General features: G+C 43.2%; 2 protein-coding genes across 2 annotated transcripts; one reads left to right on the top strand and one right to left on the bottom strand.

Moving 5' to 3' along the window:
• Positions 1-1468: 1468 nt before the first annotated feature.
• Positions 1469-7637, top strand: KDELR3 (KDEL endoplasmic reticulum protein retention receptor 3). Its single transcript, XM_027715215.2, has 5 exons — positions 1469-1689; positions 2660-2760; positions 3281-3439; positions 3748-4000; positions 6863-7637. Exons 1-5 carry the CDS (start codon positions 1599-1601, stop codon positions 6901-6903), a joined length of 645 nt encoding a protein of 214 aa, XP_027571016.1. The 5' UTR covers positions 1469-1598; the 3' UTR covers positions 6904-7637.
• Positions 7638-10271: 2634 nt separating this feature from the next.
• Positions 10272-27382, bottom strand: DDX17 (DEAD-box helicase 17). Its single transcript, XM_027715205.2, has 13 exons — positions 27026-27382; positions 23034-23184; positions 20892-20991; positions 20621-20754; positions 19917-19982; positions 19486-19627; positions 17590-17750; positions 17329-17501; positions 16900-17010; positions 16383-16444; positions 15945-16004; positions 11523-11762; positions 10272-10848 (listed from the first exon to the last, which is right to left on the bottom strand). The coding sequence occupies exons 1-13, from the start codon at positions 27067-27069 to the stop codon at positions 10325-10327; spliced, it is 1968 nt and encodes a 655-aa protein (XP_027571006.1). The 5' UTR covers positions 27070-27382; the 3' UTR covers positions 10272-10324.
• Between the last annotated feature and the right edge of the window lie 10 nt (positions 27383-27392).

The raw sequence follows: 27392 nt of genomic DNA, 5'->3' as shown, positions 1-27392 counted from the left end.
AGGGAGGAAATGTATGCAAATATATTCAGAAAGGGATCCGGTGATGCTAATAGGCTTGTTAATCCTTTCAGAAAGCACCAGGAATAATATTTTTATACTTTAAGGATTTTACTCCAAGCAAGTTCATAAGGACAGAGACATATGTGTAGGAGACAGACATGGGTGATGGCTGGGGACAGGGAGGGCAGCAGCTAGAGCCGACTTTGGGGCAAGAGGAGGCAGGATCACATAACCCAAGAGTAACCAAATTAGACCCACAGCTCAGGGATGAGGTGACAAATTGAAACATCTATTCGGTTGTATTAAAGCAACTTAATATAAAGTTATATAAATTTATTTAATTTATTTATTATATTTATTTATATTATAATATATTTAAAAAATTAAGACACTTAATACAAAGTGATTAGATATTGAATATCTAGTTGCTGGTTCATGATGCAGATGTCCCCCCACTGCTGCCATGAGATCTCCCTGTGTAACCACTTCTCCAAGGACAAGGTTTATCTGAACCAGGCTGGTCACTCAGAGCTGTTTTCAAACATATTAGAACTTTCTAACAGTCACTACTGAGCTCCTTTCTGTGAAATCTACAAAACCAGCAGCGCCCATGTGCTCCTTTCACTCAACCCATGAACTATGTTGTTTGTAACACACTTGCAGGCTTCCAAGATTAATATTTTCAGTGAAGTTTGTTTCAAACCAGTTCTTGGGAGGATCTTTTCTTTCCTCCTGGGCTGGGGTCTGGGATCCACGCTGCTCCAAATGGGAAACCCGAAGGCAGGGTTGCCTGGTGGGGCAGTCATCAGGGAATGCCTGTGCATGAACTGCTGTGGAAGAGCCGCAATGGTTTGGTAATTCGAATCTCTCCTGACTTCTTTTGCTCCAGGAGACAAAGTGGAGCACTGGGGAGAAGGTGCTGGAGGTGGGATGGGGCCAGCAAGGGCAGAGGGCAGAAGGCTGCTGGCTGGGAGCAGGACAGAGGTTAATGCACCATGGTGAACTTCCCTGGGAAGCCTGGCCCCGCAGGAGGGTGTGTCCTCAAGGCCAGAGGATGGGAATCCCGTTCCCTCTGCCTTTTCCCCTCTAACCATACTTCCGTATGTAACTTGAGACAAGCTGGGGAAGAAAAAAGAGGAAAGAAAAAAAAGAAAAAGGGAAAAATAGCGCAGTTATTCCCGCCTCTGCCTCCTCCTCTCTCTCCTCCCCGGCCAGCCAGGAGCCACGTCACCGTCACCCAGCGCTGGCTTCAGGGCTGCTCAGCCTGGGGTTCTCCGGGGGACAAACCCCAACTTTCAGCCTAAAGCAGGGAGAAGAAGGCCTTAGCCTGGGAGAGGGAAAATACACCTTGGTGGAAAAGTAATTAAGGGAGACATCCAGCCTGGAAGGGGAAAGGCACCCACAACCAGGGGAGAGAAGAGCCTGAACTTTGCTCCACAGGAAGGGAGGGCTCTGTGCTCAGGGAAAAAGGAAAGTTGAGCCGGAGGAGACTGTTCACTCAGTTGAGGTTCAGGGAAGAAAAACTCCCTGCCCTCGCCCTCCCTGACTGCGGAAAGCGCCACACTCCCTTCGCCCCAGAGGAGCCCCCCACCGGCATCATGAACATCTTCCGCATCCTGGGGGATATCTCCCACTTGCTGGCCATCATTATTCTCCTCCTGAAGATCCTGAAGTCCAAGTCCTGTGCCGGTGAGTGCTTCCATGCCCCAGGGAAGGAGGGTGGTCTTTCTTGGAGGGCAGCTTGATGAAGGGTGCAAGCAAAATGGGTGCTGGAAAGACTAGTGATAGCCCACACAAACTGGAAGCCCTCCCCACTGGGCTCTCGCAGGGAAGTCATCCTCCTCCTCTGGAAGGTGTCCCTGCCAGAAGGAGAGTGCTGTGTTGGAAGGATGTGATGTGGCAAGGCACAGAGCCTTGGGCAGGTGTTGGTCTTGGGGTGGTGAAGTGAAGGGGAGGGCAGCAAGGCCAGAGGGAGGTGGAAAATGAGAGTAAGAAGTTGTGGCAGCACCAACACCAACAACCTGGAGAGAAAGCTGTTTTAAGTTGGAGGTTGTGCCAGTGGTGGACAGGTGCCAGAGGCTGCCCCATCCTGGGGTAAGGAAATTAGGACAACAGCTTCCTGCAGGAGGATTTTGCTGAGTTCATAGTTTCCCCAGCGATAGATTTTGGGGCTGGGCTGCTGGGGCTGTGACCATTATCACTGGTAGAGAAATGGGTGGGCCTGACTGCATCTCCCAGTCAGCAGTGACCAAGCTCCATCAGCATCCCTGGGCTGGTCCCACAGCTCTTCCCTCCTATGTCAGATGTCACATCACACAATCCCTGGTGAGGTGGGCAACAAAGGAGGAAAGGAGGGAGAAGAAAGGCCTTTTGATGACAGTAAGGACCGAATTGGCCAAAGCAGTGGACATGCCCACTGGGCACCAGTCCCTACAGGCACGGCTCAGTGGCATCAGCAGGAGCCTGCCTTGTTACTTGGGGGTCTCTGGCCAGTCCTGGGGTAGGTCTAGAGCTACATCAGCACCTGCACACCAGACCTGGCTCAAAAAACAACATGCATATATACAAATGCTTCCAAAGAGGGCATAAGGGGAAACTCCCACCCTATGGGTCTTTCCCTTCATCTGCTTTACCTTCCTTTTGTCTCCCTGCCACACAGGAATCTCTGGGAAGAGTCAGATTCTTTTTGCCCTTGTCTTCACAACCCGCTATCTGGACCTGTTCACAAACTTCATCTCTGTCTATAACACTGTGATGAAGGTAAGGAAAGGGCAGTGCAGCAGAAGAGCTTCCCCTCAGCTCGCCGTGGTTTTTCAAGGAGGTGAGGGTACACGGTCACTAAGTGAGTTTTTTCAGCCAGGAAGTCTGGGTAGAGATGCTTCCTTTGGTGTCACTGGCCCTCCATTGAAAAAAAAAAAACACCTCACCAGAGCCAGTGAGTGAGCTGAGTCACATTTAGTACCACTAAAACTAGAATGAGATGCTGTGAACCAAGCCTGGGTGTCCTTGCACAGCAGGAATGCTAACAGAAGGCTGCTACCAAGCCAACCTCTTCACACAGAGCCCCAGAGGGACTCAAACACGTGTGATCCTCATGGTGGAGCAAGCTTCACTTGACCACTGGAGTATCTCCAGCAGAAGTCAATCCATAAACCAGCACGGGAAAATCATTCACCACTATCTGACCCTGGCATGGCCACACCAGAACCAGGTTTACAGACCTTTGGCAAAGCCATCCTCTAAGAATGGAAGGTCTTGCCATCTCCCTTCTCTCCCCCAGGTCATTTTTTTGATATGTGCCTACGTCACCGTGTACATGATCTATGTGAAATTCCGGAAAACATTTGACAGTGAGAACGACTCTTTTCGCCTCGAGTTCCTGCTGGTCCCTGTCACAGGCCTGTCATTTCTGGAGAACCACAGCTTCACCCCCTTGGAGGTAAGGAAAAACTGAGGCAGGAAGAGGGAGGGGAAGCAGCAGCCTGACACCAGGCAGCAGAGGGAGAAGCATGTTGAATAACTGAGATTTTTAACAGTAAAAGCAGGCAGGAAAGGCAAAGTTGGCAGGCCTTGAAGATGCTCAGTGCTGTCTCCTCTCAGTCCCAGCACAGCAGGCTCTTTTCCCCCAACTTCAGCAGCACTACTCATGCCACTTACACATCAGTGCTTTGCCAAAGGAAAAGCTTTGGGCCTTAACACATATTAACCAGCACCGACTCCCCACTGCCTTCGTTTTGCACCTCACAGATACTTTGGACCTTCTCCATCTACCTGGAGTCCGTGGCTATCCTTCCTCAGCTCTTCATGATCAGCAAGACAGGGGAAGCAGAGACCATCACGACGCACTACCTTTTCTTCCTGGGCCTCTACCGTGCTCTCTACATTGCCAACTGGGTCTGGCGCTACCACACGGAGAATTTCTATGACCAGATCGCTGTAGTCTCTGGGGTGGTACAAACCATCTTCTACTGTGACTTCTTCTATCTATACGTCACCAAAGGTAGGTAAATAGGTTGGTATAAATCTGAAATGTTTATTCAGCACTCTTGCAATGCACAGTGGAGCTGCAGCTTGCCATGCGTTAATCCTTGCATGACTTCGTTCTTCGCCGTATTTGTGATGCACATTGTGCACCTGAAGTCCAGTTTAAAAAAACCATTTGTTGAATGCAAGTGGGCATCACTGCTCACAAAGCTCTAAAGCGCGTGTGAAACACAGCAGAAATTAAACCACAGCTAAGCCTAGTTTAACCCTACCTTGGGAAGTTAACAACTGAGGTACATTTAAATTCTACATTCATTCTGAAAGATTATGAATCACGCAAAAAAAAAAAAATTTGAGGAGGAAAAAATAGCTGCAGGCAGACAATGTACCTGAGAAGGCAACTGCAGACATATGGAGATATTATTAAGCCTACTTTTCCTTTGATGGGAAAGATGTAACATTGTCAAGAACTAATTCTGTAGGAAGATGGGCATCTGCACAGAAGAGACACTTTCCAAAATCAGATGCCCCTTCCATTTCAGTGCTGTGTTTGGTAAATGGCTACATACCAGAGCTAACAAGTGCACCAAGGGCATAAATCCTGGTAGAACACACTGTGGTTTGCCGAGGCTGAAGTACACTTTAAAACACCTTTCTGTTGAGGAGGACAGAATTAGATGAAATTGCCTGAGTGGACAATCATTTTCTAGTCTGCCAAAAGCAATAGTGATGGCCCACGTTTGATGTTTCAAGGAATGGATTTTTGGTAGCTTCATGCACTGTACCTGCTGACAGAGAGGTGACAGGAGCACTGAGCAGGTGGCTAGCCTTGGCAGATTAAGACTTCCTTCTGTCATTCAATATTTTTGTAGCCAGAAAATTACTTTGTAAAACTGCCATCAAGGTGCTCCACGTCAATTCCTTTTTTTTCCTTTTCAAAACTAATTCCCATTTTAGCTTTGCTCCATTCATGTGTCCTGTATTTTGTGAGAAATCGATACCCTTTGTAGCTGTGATGGTGGAACAAAAGGGGGAAAAAACACAACTGCTGGCTTTCAGTCTCACACCGCTAGTGACAGAGCTGCAAAATTTAGATGATACAGGAGGTAGAAGAAAAAACATTTGTCCCTGGAACATCACAGCAGGAAGAGAATTGCTTTTTTTCCCCTCTTTTCTTTTACACAAATGTTCTGGATCATGGGAGAGAAACAGGGTCTGAAGATATGCAAATGCTTTGCAGTCATTTATGAGAGCCAGCAATATTATAGCAGGTTGCATCTCTTTTACATTCTTTCAAAAACCCCAACTTTTCAAAACATTTCTAACACTGAAGAACTCAGACAAAAGGGCAGCAATGCTGAAGAAAAGAAAAAAAAGCAAAAATGTGTTATATAAAGAAATGTATTAAATAAGACTTCAGAGCCTATACCAAAGCATTGCAAAGGGATTTTTATAGAATGCTACTTCTTTTTATCTTGTTTTCAAAACTAGATGAGCTCCTTTCTGTTTAACACAAGGACATGAAAGATATCCTGAGGAAGCTTTCAGCTCCTCAAAGCTTGTGTTTCACCGAATGGCTGGGGTTGGAAGCAGATAGGGGAAGGAGAGGGGGAATCATCTAATCCATGCCCCCACTCACAGCACATTATTCAAAGTCCTGTCCAGTCAGGTTTTGACTATCTACCGGATGCAGCCTCTCCAGGCAACCTGTGCTGGTGTCTGACCACCCTCTGTAAGATGTTATTTTCTGATATTTAAGTGGAATTTCCCACTGCCCCACGTTCTGTCACTGGGCACCACTCAGCGGAGTCTGGGTCTGCCTCCTTTTTTGTTCCATCAGGCATTTGTACACATGGGCGACATCCCCCTTTGCCTTCTCAAGGCTGAACAGTCTCAGCTCGCAGCCTGCACTCATATGTCAGATGCTCCTGTGGTCCTTTGTGACTTGCCCCAATATGCCCTGGGAGCCCAGAGATGAACCCATCACTCCAGCTGTGGCCTCCCCAAGGCTGAGTAGAGAGGAAGGACCCCCACACTGGCCCTGCAGCTCCAGAGGCCATTTGCTTCTTTGCCACAAGGGCACATCGGCGGCTTGTGTTCAACTTGGCATCCACCAGCACACACCTGGGCCTTTTCTGCCAAGCCCCCTTCCAGCTGGGCAGGCCCCAGCACCTACTGGTGCCTGGGGTTGTTCCACCCCAGGGGCAGGACATCCATTTGTATTCACTGACCCTCACGAGTTCCTCCCAGCCCATTTCTCCAGCCTGGCACAGTCCCTGTGGCCCCACCTGGTGCATCAGGCACTCACTGCCCTCTGTGGTCCATTGTCAGCACATTACTGCCCTTCCCTCTGGCACCCAACAGAGACAGGCCCCAGCATCCATCCCCAGGGTGCACCCCCGTACCAGGCCAACAGCCACCATGCCCTGCCAACCACCACGCATCCAGGGCAGCTGCTGCTCCATGCACCCCACCAGAGGCATCCCTGCCATCCCAAGTTTCAGATCAAACAGGGTGGGGCAGGCTTAGGAGGGGCTGGCCACAGACCATTTATTCAGGCCATGGTCTATATCAAAAGGGGAAAGCACTAAGGATAGCACATCATTAGAAAAAAAGTTAAAAGGGTCCACATGGGAGAGCAAGTAACCATGGAAAAGGAAACAGGAACCTTTTCCTTTAGCATAAAGGATAATAGCTAGCTTGTGGAGTTTGCCCTCTTAGCAGCAATTTTGTAGTGGTTGTCTCCCATTTGCAGTTTGCAAACCTGGCATCCCACTACCCCATGCTCTAAACAGCAATTTAGAAAAAATAAAATTGTTGAAACAATAAAACAGTTGAATTCCCCGAAGTTCATTCATTACCCTTCTCTTTTGCATAGTCCTAAAAGGAAAGAAGCTAAGTCTCCCCATGCCTGTTTGAAGACATTCCACAACGCAAGACATTCTGAAGACAAAGCTTTTAAGATCACAGCTTTCCTTCCCTGGCCCTTTTTGACTAACGGATGGCTCAGCCAAGTTTCAACCTGGTGACAGGAAGATGAGGCTTGGAAAGCTGAAATGCTTTTCATCCACAAGACTCTTCCCCTCCATTTTTTTATTTCTTCTCACTTGAATTTGGTGCTAGTCCAAGTAGTGCTGGCCAATACTGAAGTAGTGCAAATTATTCTCTCCTGGCTCTTCCCAGCACCTACCTCCAGAACACACCTCTACCTTGAACGTGCGGCACAAGGAGTATAAGGGAATTTTTAACTCCCTTTAGTCCTTTGGCAAGTCCCTGTGGTAAAGGGACCACGGTACTATTAAGTCTGATAGCACAGACAAAAGCCGCTGACCTATTTCACAGGTGGTCACATCTGACACAGCAGATGCTACAAACTGTTATTTTAACTCTGTATGAACTAACACCCTCTTCAAAATTAAGTCTGCCTGACCCTCTCTCTATTCAGATCCTGTAACATTCAGGAAAAACACATTCCCTTTGAATGATATGAATCTTCCAGTTCCACAAGTATTCAAACATCCTCCCCACTCACTCACTTTCAGTTCCTCATATCCTACAGATGGGGATAATTTCAGTTAAAATTCAGTGGGTTGCCAAGAGGTGTTTCCATCTCCTTGAATTTGACTTTAAGAACTGGGAAGAACAGGGGCAAAGACGGCTTTACATTTCATAAATAAAGACAAAGTTCACAATTTATTGACAACAGTGTTTTTATTTATACCTACAAAAGAAAACAAGATGGTATCAAAAGGACAATTTACAAACTAAGAATAGTAACATAGCTCTTAGTATCCTGTGCCTGAACACCACAGATCTATGAATCTCTCAATTCAAGTCTTTATTAATACAACAGGAATGTGTTCAGAGACCAGCAGGTGTGTGAAACAAGATGCTGATCCCACACAAAGCCACTAACCCTTCCATTGTTCAGAGAAGTCCAAACAGTAAATTGCTTCAGGAAGTGGGAGGGGAGGAGACACCCAACTCATCTGACACTCCCACAAACTTTTTACAGATTGAAAACAATGCAAACAACACTAGAGACTAATGCTTTATCCACAAGGGCCCTCCAGCTGGTATATGGAACAGAGCAGCGAGCACCAGGTGGGACAGGGGCAGCACATGCCACGGTGCATTTATGCACTCAACAGTCTGGTTGACACTCTGAACTGAACCGAGACCCTGGACTTCAGCTGACCTCAATGGCAATAAAGTAAGACTTGGCATCGATGTTTACATGTGCACAAGTCCCCACCAAAAGAAGTGAAAGCTATAACAGACTATAAGGCAGCTTTGGTGGTCCAGAGACCCTTTTTAAAGCCAGTCAGTGAGATGTCCTACTCCTACACTCCTCAAACACATTTCTGCATTCAACTCTCAAATTTAAAACAAAGAAAGGAAAAAGAAAAAAGCTCTATATTTGCTTGTGAGGCAGGCCAAAGACAAATCAGTCAGTGCCTGGATAAACAAAATGTTTCTGGCTTTCACTTAACACAAGCAAAGGAACTTCCTGCCCATGCACTGGAATTATAAAATGGGATGAGGGAACTGAGGTTCTGGAAGATCTCTCCCTTCTCCCTGTCAGCAACCTACCTGTGTACTGCACTAAAAAAAAAAAAAAAAAAAAAAAAAAAAAAAAAAAAAAAAAAAAAAAAAAAAAAAAAAAAAAAAAAAAAATGGCAGCACGTTCAACCCCCAAAATTTTACTCTGGTAAGAAATTAAATTTAAAAAGAAATCATTTCTGTATAAGCAAGCTCTTTTCCAGGGCTATAAGAAGTTCCACTCTGCTACAGAAGGAGTGGGCTGCCTTGTTCATCCATATGCAAGAACGCCAACAGAAAAAACCCACAACCCCCTGCACTCTCATAATGCAAAGAGCATGCCTCAAACCAGGAGACGTATCCATTCTTTTGTCACATTATCAGATCAAGAGCAGCCAACTCCTGTTATCATCTACTGTCTCTGAACCGTCTGGTATTAGAAATAACAAGTCAACAACATGCTTTACTAAGGAGGGGAACCCCCCTCACACCCACCTTAGCCTGTAAAATAAACAAGTTTTATTTACGTATTTACTAAAATTTCACTCTTCTCTAACATTTTCTAAAATACTACCTACCTGCAAGAGCTCAGCTCAAAGGGACCAATGGAGCAGGGAAATGCACTCAAAAGCCAGAGAAAGCAATAGTCAGAGCAAGGTACAAAAGAAATAAAGCTTCAGAATCAGGATGCACTAACCAGCTCACTGCTTACCTCATGGAAAGGAGATCCCAGTCAATCTCCTCCTCCTCCTCTCTTCCTCCCCCCCTTGCCCTCCCCCCCAGCCCACTCTATTCGAGCCTCTTAAATTCAAGTGTGGAAAACTCTGTCACATTTTATTGAGCGTAGTGGCATTCAGAACATTCCCTATGGCAAAAGGGAGGGAGTTTGTGAAGGACAGACGAACAAGATACGTTGTTCATCATTTGTTTAGTTTCTTGGCTCTCAAGTATGACTTCTCTCAATAAACTCAACAACAGGAATTTAAGAGCAGAAACTAATTTAACAATAACCAGGCTCCGCATGAAATAACTTACTTGACTGAGTATTTTAGCAGTGGTACCCACAGCAACTATCAGGTTTTCAGGTATCAAATCCAAGGCAGGTTTGGTCTCAGACACTGGATTTTTAATTCCAACCTCCCTACTGCTGGCTGCCACAGGTATGAGAAGACGGGGCTTCCAGAGCTGTGGAAAATGCCGACAATAAGGCATTACTCTGAACACTGCCAGCTCAGACAAATGAGCAGAGTTTTCCTATAGAAAGTCATCTACGACAAGATTACAAGCAATAATAGTGAGCTACTTAAAAAAAAAAATAAGATTAGGAGAAGTGAGCATTGCTCCCTTGCATTTATATTTTAAATGAAGTGCTTTTTGGCTCCCCGAAGTTTCCCACCTCTCTTGATACTTCCTGAAATTAAGTTAACGTGTTACAGAATAGAAATTTCTCCCTCTCAAAAGCAAGTTTTCACACAAACCTTAGACACCAAGATGATCGACCTGGGACCTATCTGCCTTATACCCATTTCCTTTAGAGAAAATAAAATTTCCAAACTCATCAACATGCAAGATAAAAATAATGAATTTCCAGTCAACTATATATACCTCTTAAAAAAAAAAAATTAAAAACCAAAGAGGACAGGGTCATTAATGTGGACTGGGGGCCATTTTTGATGGGCTCAAGTGATTTGAATGGTGAATTCTAAGTCTAACCTGCATGAGAGACATCACAACGGGAAAGAAGAGAAAGAAAAGGTTCCTTTAAATGCAAGAGGTCTACACTGGTCACCAAGTGGTCTCATTTGCGGGAGGGGGGCGGGGGCGGGGGAGGGGGTGGGTACTGGTAGGTGGCAGTCTGTCCCATATAGCCCATCACATTAGTGGCAGGGGGCTGCGGAAACTGTTGTGACATGAGCGGCTGTGGCTGCTGGCCCGAGCGCCCCACCATCCCTGCATACTGCTGTTGGGTAGTGCTCTGTGAGGTTCTCCCAGCGGTGGCAGCTGTGGTGCTGGCACCATAGCCACTAGCACTGTACTCTGCAGTGCCATAGCCACTCGTGCCATAGGCAGCTGCTCCATAGCTCCCTTGAGTGTAACCATACTGGCTCTGTGCTGCCCCAAAAGCAGAATTTGGGCTCCCGTAGGCACTGCCATAGGTCTTGTTGGCTCCGTTGGCATAACTGTCAGCACGCTCACGGTCTCTGAAGCCACCTGAGTCTCTCCGGCCCTCTTTCACTCCCCGGAGCCTCCTGTCACACTCTTCCTGGTACATCAGGTTAGGGTTGTTTACTGAACTGCTCGTTCGGTAACGAGAACGACCTCCTGGCGATGGATATATTAAGATTTAGTACCATGAACAAGTCTTAAACAATGAATTCTGGAACAATTGTGCCCCTATTTTTCCCCTTCTACATCCCCAATTTTGCCCACAAGGAGCACATTCTTTTGACTGTAACTTCCCTGCACAGCTGTGCATATGCCTCGTCATTTTGTTCAAAGTGTAAACACAAAGTTCAACGAGGATTCTTTATGCACGTGCTTGGAGACAAAGAAACGGAAGAAATTCAGGGCTAACTTGGAAATATAAGGAAACTTCTTATTCCTTCAAGGAACGGGAGCAAAAATAGTCTCAGTCCCCGAAATAAGTCAGTGTATCCCTTTACTCATTTCAATTCTGCATGGGTATCCACACGCATAGTGTTGCGTGTGCTTAGGTAGGAGCCATAAGGAATTACTTACTTCAAATGAAATCAGCCCTGTGATGACCTTATCAGGAGAAAAATAAAATTCTACAGCTCAGGTAAAACAGGGGACTGCCTCTCTGTTGGGACATTATGTAGATATACTACATCTACATAATGTGTTGTGACCTCCAGTACAGAACAGCTTTATTATCTTAAGACTTGCACTTACCACTTCCCTACCCTCTTTTAATCTTCCCTCCCTCAAAAAGGGGGAACCTATCCCTGTGTGGCCCTTCTCCCATATGCCTTTACCTCCACCACCACCTCCTCCTCCTCTGTGGTCCACAAGCTGCATCAGCTTTGGATTGATGGCTTGATTGGCTTCTTCCAACACTTTGATAAGCTCCCTGGCTTGTTTCAGGTTTCCTGGTGTGAAGAAGGTGTAGGCAGTACCTTTGTTGGTACTACGTGCGGTACGGCCAATACGGTGCACGTAATCTTCGGAGCTGTTCGGATAGTCGTAGTTTATCACAAATTTAACATCTTCCACATCTTGTGAAGTGCCCAGGAGCGAAGCACAGTGAAGGGGTGGGGTTGAGGAAAGGGGAGAAGAAGAGAGGACGTGCCAACGAAAGGTGGGGAGCACGAATGCAGGTGACAGTAATAAGAAAAAAAAAAAGCAAAGTTAGTAACTGCATGGAATAAACACAAGACAGACTCATCCCAAAAGAGCAGAAGACTCAAATTTAAGACTATCAGGAAGAAAGGTCAATGTCCTGAAAGAGTCATAGTTTTAAAGCAGCTCTGCCCTGCACTCAAAGTTATCCTCCCCAGAATGCATTTCTCTGTCTTCCTGTATCAAAGACACCAGTGTTTGTGAATAAGCTAATTGAATTTTGGGTTTTTCTTTTTAAACACAATCTGTAAAGTGAAAATGTCACCAACAGACAGAGCAAACTAGGGTGGAGGAAGGGCAGAACTGCCATGGTAAAGCTTTTACTCTGTTGGGAGAAGTCTAACAAAAAATAACGGTAATGAGATCACTTACCTTCCACTCGGTAACATGAAATAAAAGGCAATCTTAAAAATATTTACTTTTACAGTCCTAATAGAATACAGTGAACTAATTTCCCTAGCCTAAAGCTTAAGACACTCCAATTACATTAGTATTATTCAGCCAACTCATTAAAAATTATGCAGACCTAGAATATCTTAACTCAGCTTTGTAGTTATCACCAGAATGCATTGCACTAACATTTCACTGTGCTGCTCTGTCCAGCTCTGGCAAGCTTGCATAATTTGGACAATCCTGAATTCCATTAGCAATTTCCTACTTCCAGTGTCAGATGGAAGCAGGAAACAAAATGATCAAAATGGCTTTGTATGCAAAACAGTATTAAAATTTGGGAGATCAGAATTGTTTGCTTTATAGAATGACAGACTTTGTAAACTTGCAGGACAGAAATCAAGCAAATGTTAGTGTAACGCTTCAGTGAAAGCACCTTAAGTACCAAAAGCACCTATTTACTATAGTGTGCAATATTTTCAAATGCAGTTTTACAGTAAATGCCCTAACAGCTCATAAAAAAATATTTAAAATCTGCATTTTAACAAGAATATTCTGAAAATATCCAAGATAAAACACAGATTTTTGTGATTTCCTTTCCCTTTTTTTTTTTTGGTTTTAAAGAGAGAAACATTCTCTGTTTGTTACCAGACCGATGCACACTCCCTCCTCCTGTGGGAAACCGCTGCAGCCGATCCCGTCTCTTTGCCTTTTATTTTTGGCGGCCTCCTTTCGAAAACTCCGCCCTCTGACACGGGACCACTGGAGCGCGGGGAGCATGCATCAAGGGTCCGTGGCAGCGAGAAGTCCCCACACACGCTCGCTCTGTGAACTGGCTTAGACGCTTCTCTGTAGCCCCATTTGGTTGTGAAGCGCCGGAGAACCTGGGTTCAGGTAAGTTTCAGGTCCTCCAACGCTTTTTGTCCCCTATATGGGGTTCTTAGGGGCAATTGTCAAAAAAATGAAGATACAAAAATTACATCCAAAGGGTCAGACTGCATCTATTGCCCAGACTGCATCAATTTCAAAGGGGTTGTAGGAAAAATAAAAACATGAGGGTTGTAGTGACAAGAGGGGGACTTTATGTCTGTTTCTTATTACAGCAAAGGGGGGGCTCCTCAGTCTTTGCTGACTCCAAAGTCCTGAATCACACCAAAAAAAGGGAGTGAGAAGGCAGGTTTCACAGGGGGCTGCGCGAGTCTCCAGCTAGGGTCCTTGATGCAACAGTTTTTTTAAAAAAGGAAAGTGGAGTAAAGAGAGGAGTATGTGTGACAGATTGCATCTTCACAGCCAGAGTGTAACTAGACTGACAAGCTCCAGGCTGCATGGTCCTCAGTCAGTCCCGTTTTGCACATCCAGTAGTAAGTGACTTCAATTACCAGAGAGGATACAAGGATGTGCTTTCCCAGCAGAAAGCACAGGGAATTGTAGCTACCAATGTAGACAGAACTGACTTGACTGGGGAGGAGCAGGAAGAATGGGAAGGCAGGAAGAGGAAGAGGCAAGGGTGTTTTCCAGACTAGAAAGTGATCCTGGTAGAGCACGCAGCTCGCTGAAGAAAAGACCAGAGCGCGTACAAGACTCAGCTTCTCCAGTCTAGCATGCTCCAAAGTGTCTGCACACACTCACAATCTTCCTGCACTTTTAGAAGATAATGCAGCAGGATCAAGAATTGAGACTGTAAATCATTTCTGACAGCTACCTGGGAAACATTCCCTTTGTCAGACCATCAGAACACCCTATGGCACAGACAGTCTCCAATTATCAATCGGGACAGACATAAACTAGCAAACATGCTAGTCTAGGTGTTCAGACCATCACTGTAGATGTGCCCCCACCCCTGCACTGAGAATGATCTGCAGCTGATATCAAAGCTTCTGTTAAAGAAAACAAAACAAAACAAATTCAATGTTTTTAGTTTAATAGACTGAACAAAAAAATAAAGTAAAAAAAAAAATCAGTGCAGAGAGAGGACCTCACTCCAGGGAATTATCACAAAGAAGTTATTACGGGACTCAGAACTTACCTGGAAGAAGCTTTTTTGAAATCAATGTTCCATTAGGAAGAGGGAAAGCCCTGGTGACTCAGCCAAAAGGCGCGCGCCCCTGTTTTATGTTATTTAGGTAGAAGCCTTCACTTTCCAGGATCTTGGAGGAAGTCGTCCAGAAGTTTGCCAGTTAAGTGACTTATTTTAAGCAGCAAACTCAGGGCCCCAAAACAAGCAGAGATGTTGTTCAGTAACAAGAAACAGACTCTGAGACCTTTCCCCCTTCGCTCGGGTGAAGTGTAGGATGGGAAGTGGGAAGACTGTTTTCTGAAGTGTTATCCAATTGAGTTGTTTTGGGGGGAGTGGTTTGGTTTTTTTTGAGGGGGGTGAGGCTGTTTTAAATGTCTAGGCAAGATGCACAAAGAAGCTACCAGCACATAGCAAGCCTGTTTAAAAAATGCTGCTAGAGAAAGCAGCTCTCTTTCATACAAACTGGTTTCAGGCCTCAGTCCCTTCTCCCAACAGGCCCAAGTTCTAACTGCACAGGTCCAGACATGACCCTAGAGGGCAGAGACTGAAGTCCATATAATCACTTCCTGAGGAAGTGCCGGATGTTTTTTGAGGGGGAAGGGGAAGGAGGGGTGAAGGTTGTGTGAACAAAGGCTGCCAAGTCTAAGTAATGGTCTGCCTGTATTAAAAAGTGACCATATGATGCACAGCACAGCCACCCTGTCAGCATATGAAGAACGCTCAGGTAACTGAGGCTTTTAACAAACTATTCTCCGAGTTAATCTGCAATGATTTGCAGTAATTTTGTCTAAAATTTACTACAGTGAGACATTGATCCCCAAGTAGTTTATCCTCTACCAAACCCAAGGTGGGCAGAGTATTCAATGTCTGTTATTAAAACTCGGAGCGCTTCAGAAGCCATCCTCCTCTTCTGTGGTGGGCAGATGTAAAAGGACTGTGCTCAGCACACCATGTTTCACAATACAAACATGCTTATTATAAAAGGGGGCACAACTGATGCATCCAGACAGATCATTTTCATACCACCAGAACAGAGCTGTGCTATTTTGATTCAATTACACGTCTGTTAAAGGCCATATATCATCTCAGTGGTCCTGCCTAGAAGGAACACAGAGGAGGGAAGGTTACATGTCAAGACCAAAGATCTGGAGCAGTGCTTTCTCAGATGTGAATACATCTGCAGGGTCAACATGCATGTACACTGGGGTTGGTATGTTCAAATCTGTGGTGTGTCATACGGGGAGAATGTTAGCTATTTGCTGTCGAAATGCTCTCCCACAACTTTCTACTTGAACTTTATCTGACACGCTCTGAACTGAGAGCAATCCATCCCTACTATCCAGCAACAAAAGCTGGATTTGGGGAAGAAGTGAGTGTGGTGGAAGGGTTGGGTTGCATAATTGGACGTCTCTTCTCCCTCTTGGCGATCGATTGGTCATGCCTAGGCCTTGCTGCAGACCAAAGCCTGTTCATTAGGAGCAGGAAGAGACTTTGAATATGAAAGAAAAAAAAAAGATTAATGTTAAAAAACGTATTTCACATGTGGGGGAAAATCACGCTTTGAATTTTTTTTTTTTTTTAAAGAAAACATTTTTCAGTCCAAAGAAGAAAAATACGCAGCAGTAGGCAAGAGTGGTCTATGTGTACAAACCTAGCCCACGAGATGCAACGTCGGTAGCAATGAGGATAGGAGCCTTTCCAGAACGAAACTCTGTAAAACAAAGCATGCTATGAAGAAAAATTTTTCAAAAAGATAAAGTTACCTGAACTTGATTTACACTAAACGCTCATTTTCCAGAAGCTAGGTGGGATGGGTCAATCCCAGAAACCCCAGCAAGTCAGGACATAACGCCTTAACTATTTTTCAAAATCCCTCTCTCTGGGTTAACAAATTTTCCCATTGTGTTTTGTCAAAACAAACAAAAAAAGGCAAATACGAGTACTGAAATTAAAGAGTACAAAGGCAAAGGAAGTTCTTTTAAATGCATCTATTGGGTCTGGAGTTAAAAAAAAAAAGACTGGAGAAAAGCATGTCTCAGTAAATTAGGTACAGCAGCCTAAGTTATTCTCCCCTCAGTTATGGACTCACCATTAAGCACCCAATCTCTTTCTGGCTGACTCTTGTCTCCATGGATACACATAGCTGGCCAACTGCCAAACAGAAATGTACATTAGTAGGGACAGAAAGCACAGATATTAAAGGCAACAGGACGCTTTATTTTGTTTAAAATGCAAAACCGTAAGATTTAAGAAATATTTTATTCCCTATCCTCCTCTGGTCTCTATCTACCCAGCATGTGTACTGTAAACCCATTACCTACATAAACAACCATAAAAGTCAAATCACATTTCCCATATCGATACACTCCCAAACAGCATATCAGGATTCCAATACACTAACAAACCTGCACTGCTTACAAATACTCTCTTGCACTAATGCTTCGATGGACTGGAATCTTCTGGGAAATAATGACTGAATTCAGCCAAGAAAATAATGGACAAGTTGTTCCCAACAATAGCATCATGAACACTTAGACGTTACTGCTTTTGATTACAATTTCTGTTTCCCACTAGAAAAAAGTGGAGGGAGGGAGGAAGCTAATCACCCATCTCTGCGCATCCTTCGAGTGAGATCATCACATCGCCTCTTTGTCTCCACAAAGATGATAGTCTTGTTTTCCTTCTCTGCCATGATTTCTTCCATCAGTTGTATCAGTCTAAAAGAGACATTGAGAACTAAGATGTATGTCCATATGTACCAGAATACAGGAGCTCCCTCCCAGCTGACATTGAGGACGTACACAACATACATCCACATAGGTCAGTATCACACAGCATTTCAGTCGGTTGTACAATGGTATGGTCAGAATACACACAAAAGATTAGTCAATCACGGGGCTTACTTATTTTGTAACGCTCTAAGGTTAAATAATACTACAAGTACTTTACTATTTGAAACTTTTAGTTGGCTTACAAAGCAATGTGGATTTTTAAATACAACCAAAGAAAGTGAAATGGTAGGAAAATTAGCTTACTTATGGTCTTTCTCACTTTCCATGCATACATCCACTATCTGCAGGATATTGTGGTTGGCACTCAGCTCCAAGTTTCCCACATTGATCTGAACATAGTCCTGCAGGAAGTCCTCAGCAAGTTGGCGCACTTCTTTTGGCCAGGTGGCACTCCACATCAGAGTCTGTCGGTCAGGCTAAGAAAAAAGGAAAACGGATTTATTAAAGGTACTGGGCTTGGAATAGGAAAACAAAGGAGGCTGTGCTTTTACAATGGTCACGCACCCTGATCTGGTCAACAATTTTACGAATTTGGGGCTCAAACCCCATGTCCAACATTCTGTCTGCTTCATCCAGCACCAGGTACGTGCACCGACGAAGGTTGGTCTTTCCAGCCTCAAGGAAGTCAATCAGGCGACCTGGTGTAGCAATGCAGATCTCCACACCTTCAGAATAGAATAGGGAAAAAGAGTAAGGCTCTTCATTTGAATGTCAACTGGTATTTTTAGTCAGAATGAATCACCTTCCAGAGCAAAATTGTTTTCAAAAAAAAAAGCACCACCCTCATTCGTACCCAAGATTGAGTCATTTCAGTAGAAGCCCTAGTTTCTTTTAATATTTTTTTCCATTCTGAAACTACTGTTACAGTGCCATTAGAATAATAAATGCAGTACAGAAGCTAAAAGCTTACTGTCAGAAAAACACCAGTGAAGAGCTGTCCAAAAATCAGAAGTAAAATAAAATTCTACTCAATCCTGGCCCATCTTCATCCAGAATTATGCAGTCTAGATAGGTGTCTAGAAAAATCAGAGCAAACTCCAGCTAAACTTCCCACGTTAATCAAACATGAAGTGCTCCTCCTGCTCTGTAGGTTAAAGTACTTCCACTTTTTTTTAAAACACATAAAGCCAAAGCATGGGCTTTAATACTGAGCAATTATGCATCAATAGTGAGAGAAAACCATCCTGCCTGTATTCATGAGCATAAAAAGAGAGTTTAAATATTCATAAATTAATATCCAGTTTGGCAATTCATACATTCCTTAAAAGGAGGGTCTGGTTTCCACCAATTCCCAGATCTTTCAGGTTAGTATTTCAGTGTTACTGAAAGGTCCACAGAAGGCAAGTTTAGGGAAGTAGGGGGCATGAAAAAGGTTTTCTTCATAAGCAGAATATCTACTTTACAGCACTCCAGAAAGGTGTACAAACACCCAGTAAGCTGATCCTCCCAAGGATTCTTCATGTAACTTTGGACTCTTCCATTAAGATGCTACTTTTGAATTGGAATGCACTACAGTTTTCTCAGAGCTACCCCACAGACTTCTACCATGCACGCCTTTATCCCATCACTGCAGTTTTCAATAATGACTCTGCAAACTGCAGTGGTAAGTGAAATTTTCTGATGTCTTGAATAGATCTGTATATATAAGCTTACCTTGGTAATACTTCTTGCATCTTTTCACATAGTTCTATTACGTTTTTTTAATCTAGTGAAGATGAAAGCCATCATCACATTCCTGCATTTGAAATTTTATGCAACCAGCCCTTGAAATGAGGGCTGGGACACTTCAGCACTACTGTGCTACAATGGTTGCTGCACAACCACAGTTCCTCACCATTCCCAACTCCAGTCTCGTGCTATGTACACAAAGACATTTGCAGAACACTACAGGGTACATGAAGAGAAATAGGGCTTAGCGCTTAAGAACAATTTAAAAAACAAACAATAATTTAAAAAATCGCAACCAGAAAAAGAAACACACCCTCTCCCACCGTGTAAAGAACTTTCTACACGTTCAGAAGCTAAGTTCGATTACTTGAACAAATCTAGGCAGGAAACTTGAAATATGCCTTATGCAAAATCCTTCCTTAAACTTGGCGGTATTGCATTTCCTCAAAATAACCCGTTCTCTTTCTGGGAAGTTTCCTTTTCCCCTTCCTACATCCTGATGACCTTCACAAGACCAAGTTCAAAGAGAAAACAGAAAGGAAATCTGACATCCAAGTCACTATACAACAAAGAAGAGAACTACCTCATGAACTCTCATTCTAACAGGAGAAAGAGCCAGCCACTCATTCGCTCTCACTGCCTTCCAAATAGATTTTGAGAAGAGTTGTATTTTTACAGAGCTTTTACAATATCACTTCCTCCGGAAACTGCAAACACCCACTTTAAAATTACCTCTTTCTAGATCTCTGATCTGGGGACCTTTAGGTGCTCCTCCATATATGCAGGTACTCTTCAGTCTTGAACACTTGCCATAATCATCAGCCACCTGCTGCACTTGCTGGGCCAACTCTCTAGTAGGTGCTAGAACAAGACACTGCAAAAGGAATTGATTCAGGATAGTCAAGCTGCATACACATCCCTAACTTAAAACCATAAGCAAAGTTGGACCATCTGCTCTCTATTAGTTAGAGCATTTAAATATCTTTAGAACATGCACAGAATCTCTAGCAATTGCACAGAATTTCAACTGAGTGGGATGTTCACATTGCAATGGTAAACATTCTTCCACTTACTATTCTGATACATCAATTAAATAAAGCACACATCTCATTAACGGTGCCATGCCATACACACAAAAAGGAAGAGAATCAACAAACACTTACAATTGGGCCATCCCCTCTCTCCAAATATGGCTGGTGGTTGATGTGAACAATTGCAGGCAACAAGTACTGAAACAGAAGAAAACAGTATTATATAATACCTAAAAATCAGGATTCTGCAAAAAAAATATACTCGCATTTATCCAGCAGAACAGAAGATTTTCAAAGCTGCCGACCAACCATATCTGCTTTGACATGAGCACAATATATAGCTGCTCAGCACCACTGAAAGGGAGGTTCATTTCAATTTGGAGTCTAAGTTAGCCAAACTGAGCAATCTTGGCCCTAACAACTGCTTTTCATAAAGGATAAAAATCCTTTTGAACACTGCAGTTTAAATTAATGTATACCTTGAAGACTTTTAACTTGCCTGGTTAATGAAACACATGTTAAAGAGAACATCCTGTTTTTTAACGTGCAAGGCAAATATAGACCAAAGAGAAGTAACTAAGCATCCAAAATCGAAGACACACACAAAATACTGTGTGTATAATCTGTGATGTATGTGTTGTGTCACAACAGCCTGTGAATACGACAGGCTAGCTGACCTGAAATTTAAGTCTCCCCCATGATGCAATACAGAAAACTTTAAAAACTTTAATCATCTTACTTCATCCTAGTACTGACAAGCCTAAAAACTACTAACACATAGGTAATTTCTGCAAAGTAACCAGGAAAGTTAGCTAAATAAAGGAAAGAATACGCACTGCCAGAGTCTTCCCAGAGCCGGTCTGCGCAATGCCCACCATATCACGACCACTGAGGGCGAGTGGAAAGCCTTGGCACTGAATTGGAGTGGGTTCTGTGAAGTTCTGGTCCATCAAGGCATCCATCACATACTCTTCAGAATTGCAGAAAAGAAAAACATTGTTAAAAGATTACTAAGGTTTTACAAGACCTTTTAGAAAACAGACCCACTAACTGTTTAGGCATGTTCTGAGTAATCCTCATGATGTTAACAAACAGCAAAATACTTACGGGGGAAGCTGCACTGGTGGAAGGCAAACACCGGTTTGGGGCAGCCCTCCATTCCTCGAATTGTTATCTCTTTCTTCCTTCGCAATTCTTCAACTTCATACTATTTATGTTGGGGGGGGGGAAAAAAGGAAAATGCCAAATGTCAGTAGGGACTTAAATTGCATAATTCTAACTGCTAACTCTCTTCGCACCTCTGGATAACAGCTTTGTTAGAGAACTGAATTGAAACAGATCTAAAAAAACCACTTTCCTTAAGATTTTATTTTAAGACTGAGTTATTGTATACAGTTTCTGCAACATTTAGAGGTATGAGCTCTCTAAGTAGCCTGGAAGGACTACTGTCTCTGTCTTCTTATAACCAGCCCTTTTTAATGAAAAGTATATTAACAGATTATTTTTAGGAAATATACTGTTTCCAAAGACCAGAAATGACCAACAGCTTCAAAAGCGATTAAAAAGAGGATAAGAAACATGTTTTATGTGGCAATGCTAAGAATTAAACAAACTAAATAAGACCTAATATACAATAAACCGAAGGCAGGACAGTCCTTCTCCTTCAATTAACACATGCCACAGGTGGCCAAATACAGAGCTCTTGCTGGACAACCTGCACCTCAGAAATGTTGCTTGGAACTGTTTCGGAGCCAACACTTATTTCTGTGTGAAAGAAGCCCAGATAGCACCATAATCATAACCCAAGACCTAACAATTTTTCTAAGTAACGGAAATCCTTGTAATATTTCTGAAATGTGTATCCACAGAAGCGTAATTTTAGAATTAGAAAATCTAGACAAAAAAAATCTCACTTTATCTTCCAAGTCCAACTGCCCTTTGCAACATGTTTCCACAATTCATGACCTTATTCTAATGCTCATTAGAAATCAATAGAGAGATACACATCAATAACAGGCACTTTATTCACAGCAATAGATTGACTATTTGTGAGAATCTCTTGAGCTTTAATGAAAAGTTAAAGAAAGGAAATGACTTCTGGGGAAAATGTGAAAATCCTTTTAGCTGGTTAAGTCAATGACAGCTACAGCAGCTAATGCTAACTGTAGTTCAGTAGTTCAAGTTGTATGTTTAAGAAGTCGAAGTCTCCTTCAATTCCTTTATGCCAGATGAATTTTTCCCATAAGGATTTGTAAGTCTATGTAACTGGATAATGACAGTTTGTTGCCTCGTGTTAAGAACAAATCTCTAAATTTCTAATATAAAAATGCATTACAAAGAGAATAAAAGTCCCTAAACTGAAGTCAGGTAGGAAGAAAAGATTACTGTAACTACAGAGTAAACACAAAGTATTGCACCCAGTTTTGAGCCCCCAGTGTAAACAGGATACTGTTTTAATAGGGCATGTCCAATTACATGGGGAAAGCTAGAGGCTGGAGTACAGGCTGTATGAATAAAGACTGGGAGCGCTGGGTTTGTTTAGCTCGGGAAAGAAGGGGCTTACAGTGACCTTTAACTGCTACTTTCAACCATTTTCAACCTTCAATTTAACTGCTATTTTCAACCACTTCCGACCAGATGGGTCGCTGTAGAGAAGATGTTGCAGATAATTATTAGGGGGGAAAAAATACCATGAGAAACATTAAGCCCTGAGACAGCCACCCAGAGAGGATATAAATTCTTCCCATCCCCGGGGTTCATACTTAAAGGACAAGGCACTGCTCTAGTCCTGCAGTTTCCCCTGCTCTGAGCAGAGGCTTAGACTAGAGATCTCCCCACGGTCTCTTTCAGTCCAAATTGTTTTTACGATAAAATACTACTTGTAAATGTTTCTCATGTATTTCTGCCATTTTTAGTTCATTACTTTATGTCTTCTCAGGGCCTCTCCAATACTGTAACTCCATTTCTTTAAGTCTCGTCTCCACGGACAAATTGCTAGACCGGACAAGCACTATGATGATGAGTCACAAATGACAAAATATAAAATATCTAAGAACAGAAGCATCACCTCTGCTAATGTTAAATACTGAAGGCAACAAGAGCTGGTATCCTACAGAGTACACACATCAAACAAGCCTAATGAAGAGGCAGTTCTATTATATTCTGTCCCAGACTTCCTAGGACAAGTTTTTCAACTTGCGACATTTTCTGTTGTTGGCAACACGGAACAGACAGAATCTAAGAACTTACTGGGGTAAGCCTGGCCACTTCTGGGTGTTCCACGTAAAAATTCTTCTCAAACTTGGGCAGTTCGTTCAAATCCCATTTTTTCTTACGCAAACGTTCTCCCGGATTCCCAAATTTCTTTGGAGGAAGAGGACCCCCGCGACTTGCTCCAAACCTGGGAATGTGAATGTTAGTTATTAAAAAAAATACTTAATATTTAAAAACTATTTCAAAATCACTCTGGAATTTGCAGGTTTCTTAACCATTTTCCATTCTCTTTTCCCCAAGCTGACACATGAGCACAATAATCTAGCAAAAGTCACCTCCCTCAATTCACTGTGATGGTATAAAACTTCTTGAAATAACATAAAACTGCTTTAAATCAGTTCTGAACCCCAAACCATCTTATTGTACATCACCCCTTCAAAGTTTCTGTCTCGAGGACACGGCTGTGGGTACATCTATAGCACTTGCATTACCTATACAACTTCAGGTTGTCCTGAAAGTGACAGTGCACTAACAACATGGTTAGATCAAAAGGATGAGAAAAATCTCTAATTACAAGTTCCTTCTATCTCTCTCAAGTTAGTTTTATACAAAATAACTACTTCATTATCTCCCCCTCTATATCTCCTTTCTTATCAAAAAGTATGTCTCAAATGAAAAACAGAGTAAAGAACAGAAACTCCAGCCAAGTCTGCAAGTCCATCTGTAATTCTGGAACCAATGAAATAAAAAAATTAAAAATTATTTTTAAAACACAGTCTAACAGGAATAAAAAAAGCCAAAAAAGTACCTGGGGAAAACCACATCCCCTCTCATATGCATTTTGAGAAAGACTTAAAAGAGTAAGAAGCTCACATTTACAAAAAAATTTCCAACTAGCATAACAATTCAAATGTTATTGCTCTAAGCTTTTTTAATCCAAGTTATTTCATACACTTCAAAAGGTTAAGAACTAACTGTAATGACCGGCTAATGCAATAAGCAAAATGAGCTCATGGTAATAAGTTGTAAGAGTAACCAAAAACCCAGTGGCATGAAATGTTTTTTTTACTGTAAACATCATGAATTATATTTTAAAATTCCACCAAAAAAAAAGCCATTTACACTTTTCTATTAGTATCATACAAACTCAGCAGAAGGTACTTTTCCAAATGTTATCAGGTCAAATTTTGTCCTAAAGCTATAGCTTTCTGCTAAACATGAATTCATGAGACATGCATATTTGAAACAACTCTTATTTAGACAGCAAATCCAAAGTGTCTGCATCTTTCCCAGGTAGTCCACCAGTAAATAAAAAACTGTTAATGAAACAAACTGAAAGCAACGAAAACCCCAAAGCAACCTTCTTACAGGAATAACTTGTGGGGGAAGGGGAGGAAGAGTTGCTAAAAAATAAACAAGATCTGAATTATCATAGGTACAAGTCTACCTCCTCAAACATTAAGGGCATTTGTTCTTTAAATCACTTCCCAATGGAAACCACAAATTATAGTGACTAAGAGACCAAGAAAACAGAACTCAAATCGACATTTTAACAGGAAGAAGGGGTTAAATTGTTGAAAAAGCTAAGTATGGTAGATATAATCTAACTTAAAACCTACTAAGTTTTAAAATGCTTGCTCTGTTGCAACTGCGCATTAAGAATCTTCCATTTCTTATAAATATCCCTTATTTGCTAACTGGTCAAAATGGCAACTATTTCTGTATCCAAGTAGTCACTACAAAACCCACAGTCTCACTGAAGTCCAGTGGAGGTTCAAAGGGTCAGTGAGTTCCCCTATGAAAGGAAACATATGACAGGGCTGATGGCAAGACTGGACACTGGAACAGCTGGTACTGTATTTGTCCCGCAGCTATCCAGAGGGAAAAACCGATGTATTTTACACTGAAGTCACACAGTTTCAGTTTTCCATTCCTATACACAATATGCCCAGATACTGTCCTGAAAGACGTGAGCCCTACAGCAGCCCTTGAACCTGCCTGTTGAGGTTTATCTACTGAACTGGCAGTAACTGACACTTTACATTGACTACAAGTAAAACGAGATTCCAATTCCAAGTAAACTGATTTGAATCTAGGAATATTACCCCGATTTGCCAACAGCTCTCTTTAAAGTGTAAATTCCGTCTGGTCCAAAACATTCTTCTGACATATTACTGATGCCATCATTTCTGGGACAGAACCAATTAAATTTGAGAGCAAAACACTGTAATTTTTCATCCTAAGTAGTCACCTACAACTTGTTCCTGACAAGAAGAAACCAGAAACTTGTGTTTGATTAGCCTACAAAACAACTGGTGATAAACTTTCAAATGGTGTTGAACCAGCACACTGGGTGGCCTGAAATTTTATACAGCTTGTTTATGAAGTATGATGGTTATTAGCGGTTACAAATATTTTCACACCTTAAAAGGACATATATAACAAATTGAATTCCAATGCATTAAAACCTCCAGGATAATATGCCAAAAAAAAAGATTTGTCATGCAAATGCCCAAAACCTTCACAAAAAAGCATGTAGGCACTCCTTTTACTCATGCAAAGCCCCTGATCAAAGAGAAGCATCCACTATAATCAAAGACTTTACATAAAATGAGGCTACACTAATTTTAAGGTACATCAAGTTTCGTGTCAACACTTTGGCCAGTATTCTTTTAAGTAACTGTAAATAAATCTGCATACTCAAACTCACTGACTAAACTCCAAAAACAGCTGGGGTCTGACCTATCTCAGACTTGCCAAAGTGCTTACTCCAATGTCCTTGTGTTAAACTGAGCTGGAAATCTCATAGCGGAAAAACACCAGAACCCTCCTCTCTGTGGAAAAAAAAAAATGAAAGTATCTTTTAATTTCAGAACGTGAAATGTGGGTGTAAGATAAAGCAATGATATAACTATCTCCCTTCACAGACGACCAGAAACTAAATGTTAAAGTGCATTGCAACATGCAGCAAAATATTCTTTAATCCCTCTGTGGAGAGGGAAAACAAGAAGAAAAGGAAGTGGGGAAAAAAAAAAGAAAAAAAAAAAACGAGAGAAGACTTATTAACTGAGATCTAGTCTGCCATATTAAGAATAACAGAACCCGCATGATACGTCCATTGCTAATCCTTGAGAACCGAGGCCTAACTACTCGTGATCTGAAGGACAGAAAATGCCACTTTCCAAAATTATTTCTAACTTTCTCTTTAAAAAGGCCTGGCACAAATGCCTTATTACTTTCAGCTCTTAAAAAACTCGAGCCTCAATCCAGTTATGTAGTATAATGCCACTGTATTTATTTATTGCTGTCATTCTCAGAAACAAGAAATCACATCAAATCAAACCTGCAAAAGCCTTTTCCAAGCCAAACTTCCTTTAAATAATACATTCAAGAGTATCAAGTACTAGGGTCTCTACAGTGCCACACGAACAATCCCTGTTGTGCTACATAAGCTTGGCAAGTGTGATCCCCAGTATCGAAGTCCCCCGCATGGCAGCAGTTTCCAACCCCACTTCCTCTCACGATAAGCCTCGGAGCGCAGCTGAGAGAGATCTTCCCCCCAATGCCATTTTTCCAGAAAGTCCAGAAGGAGCAATGACAACCCGAAGGGCAGAGGAACCAACCAACCCTGATAGGAACACCAAGACCTTCCTAGCTTGCGGAGGGGGGGCACGGGGGTCGCAGGGCTGGCAGCAAATAATTGGGGGAGGGGGAGGGTTGTGGATGCAGGTCTTAAAATTGCAAGCAAGGCTCACAGTTACATACGAACGATAGAAAAGCTAAGTAAAAAATTTTAAAAGCCCACCTCAAAGCCCACCACCCCACGTTGTTGTCAGCTCAGTCTCCAGCTCCCCCCACTCCCACACGAGAATTCGTGGGGGAAAATCCCAACAAACGGGATTTTCGCTCTCCCAAAACCCTTATTACAGCGCACGCCCCTCTCTCCGGCCTTCCGCCTTCCCCAGGCCCCCAACGCGGTGGTTCAGCTCCCCCCATCGCCTCCCGGCCGTGACGAACCCCCCCCTTACCCGCCGCGGTCTCGGTCGCGGCCCCGGTCCCCGAAGCCTCTCATCGCCCCCGGAGGGGTGGGCGAGAGGCAGCGGAACGCCGGCCGTGGGGACGGCGAGGGGCTGGGGGTACGGGGAGAGGGTCCAGCCAGGGGCGGCTGCGCCTCGGAGGACTCGCTTTGCGCCACCTCGCCTCTTTGGTGGGACACAAAAGGAGAAGAGGTGGTCAGTGGGTCCGAGACCCGCTGGGCGTCAGCGGCCGGGACGGCGGGGCTCTCGGTCGGCTCCAGGGCCCGGGCGGTGTGGAGACACCAGCGTCTTCTTCCTCCGCGCTCCCGGCACAAAATGGCCGCCGCCGCCCCGGCCCGCTCCGCTTACGCTACGGGCG

This window comes from Pipra filicauda, unplaced genomic scaffold (assembly GCF_003945595.2).
Source record: "Pipra filicauda isolate LSUMZ 115617 unplaced genomic scaffold, ASM394559v2 scaffold384_size681814_pilon, whole genome shotgun sequence".
Lineage (NCBI taxonomy): Eukaryota > Metazoa > Chordata > Aves > Passeriformes > Pipridae > Pipra > Pipra filicauda.
The sequence above is the reverse complement of the archived record's forward strand: the minus strand, read 5'-3'. Positions and strand labels throughout refer to the sequence as shown.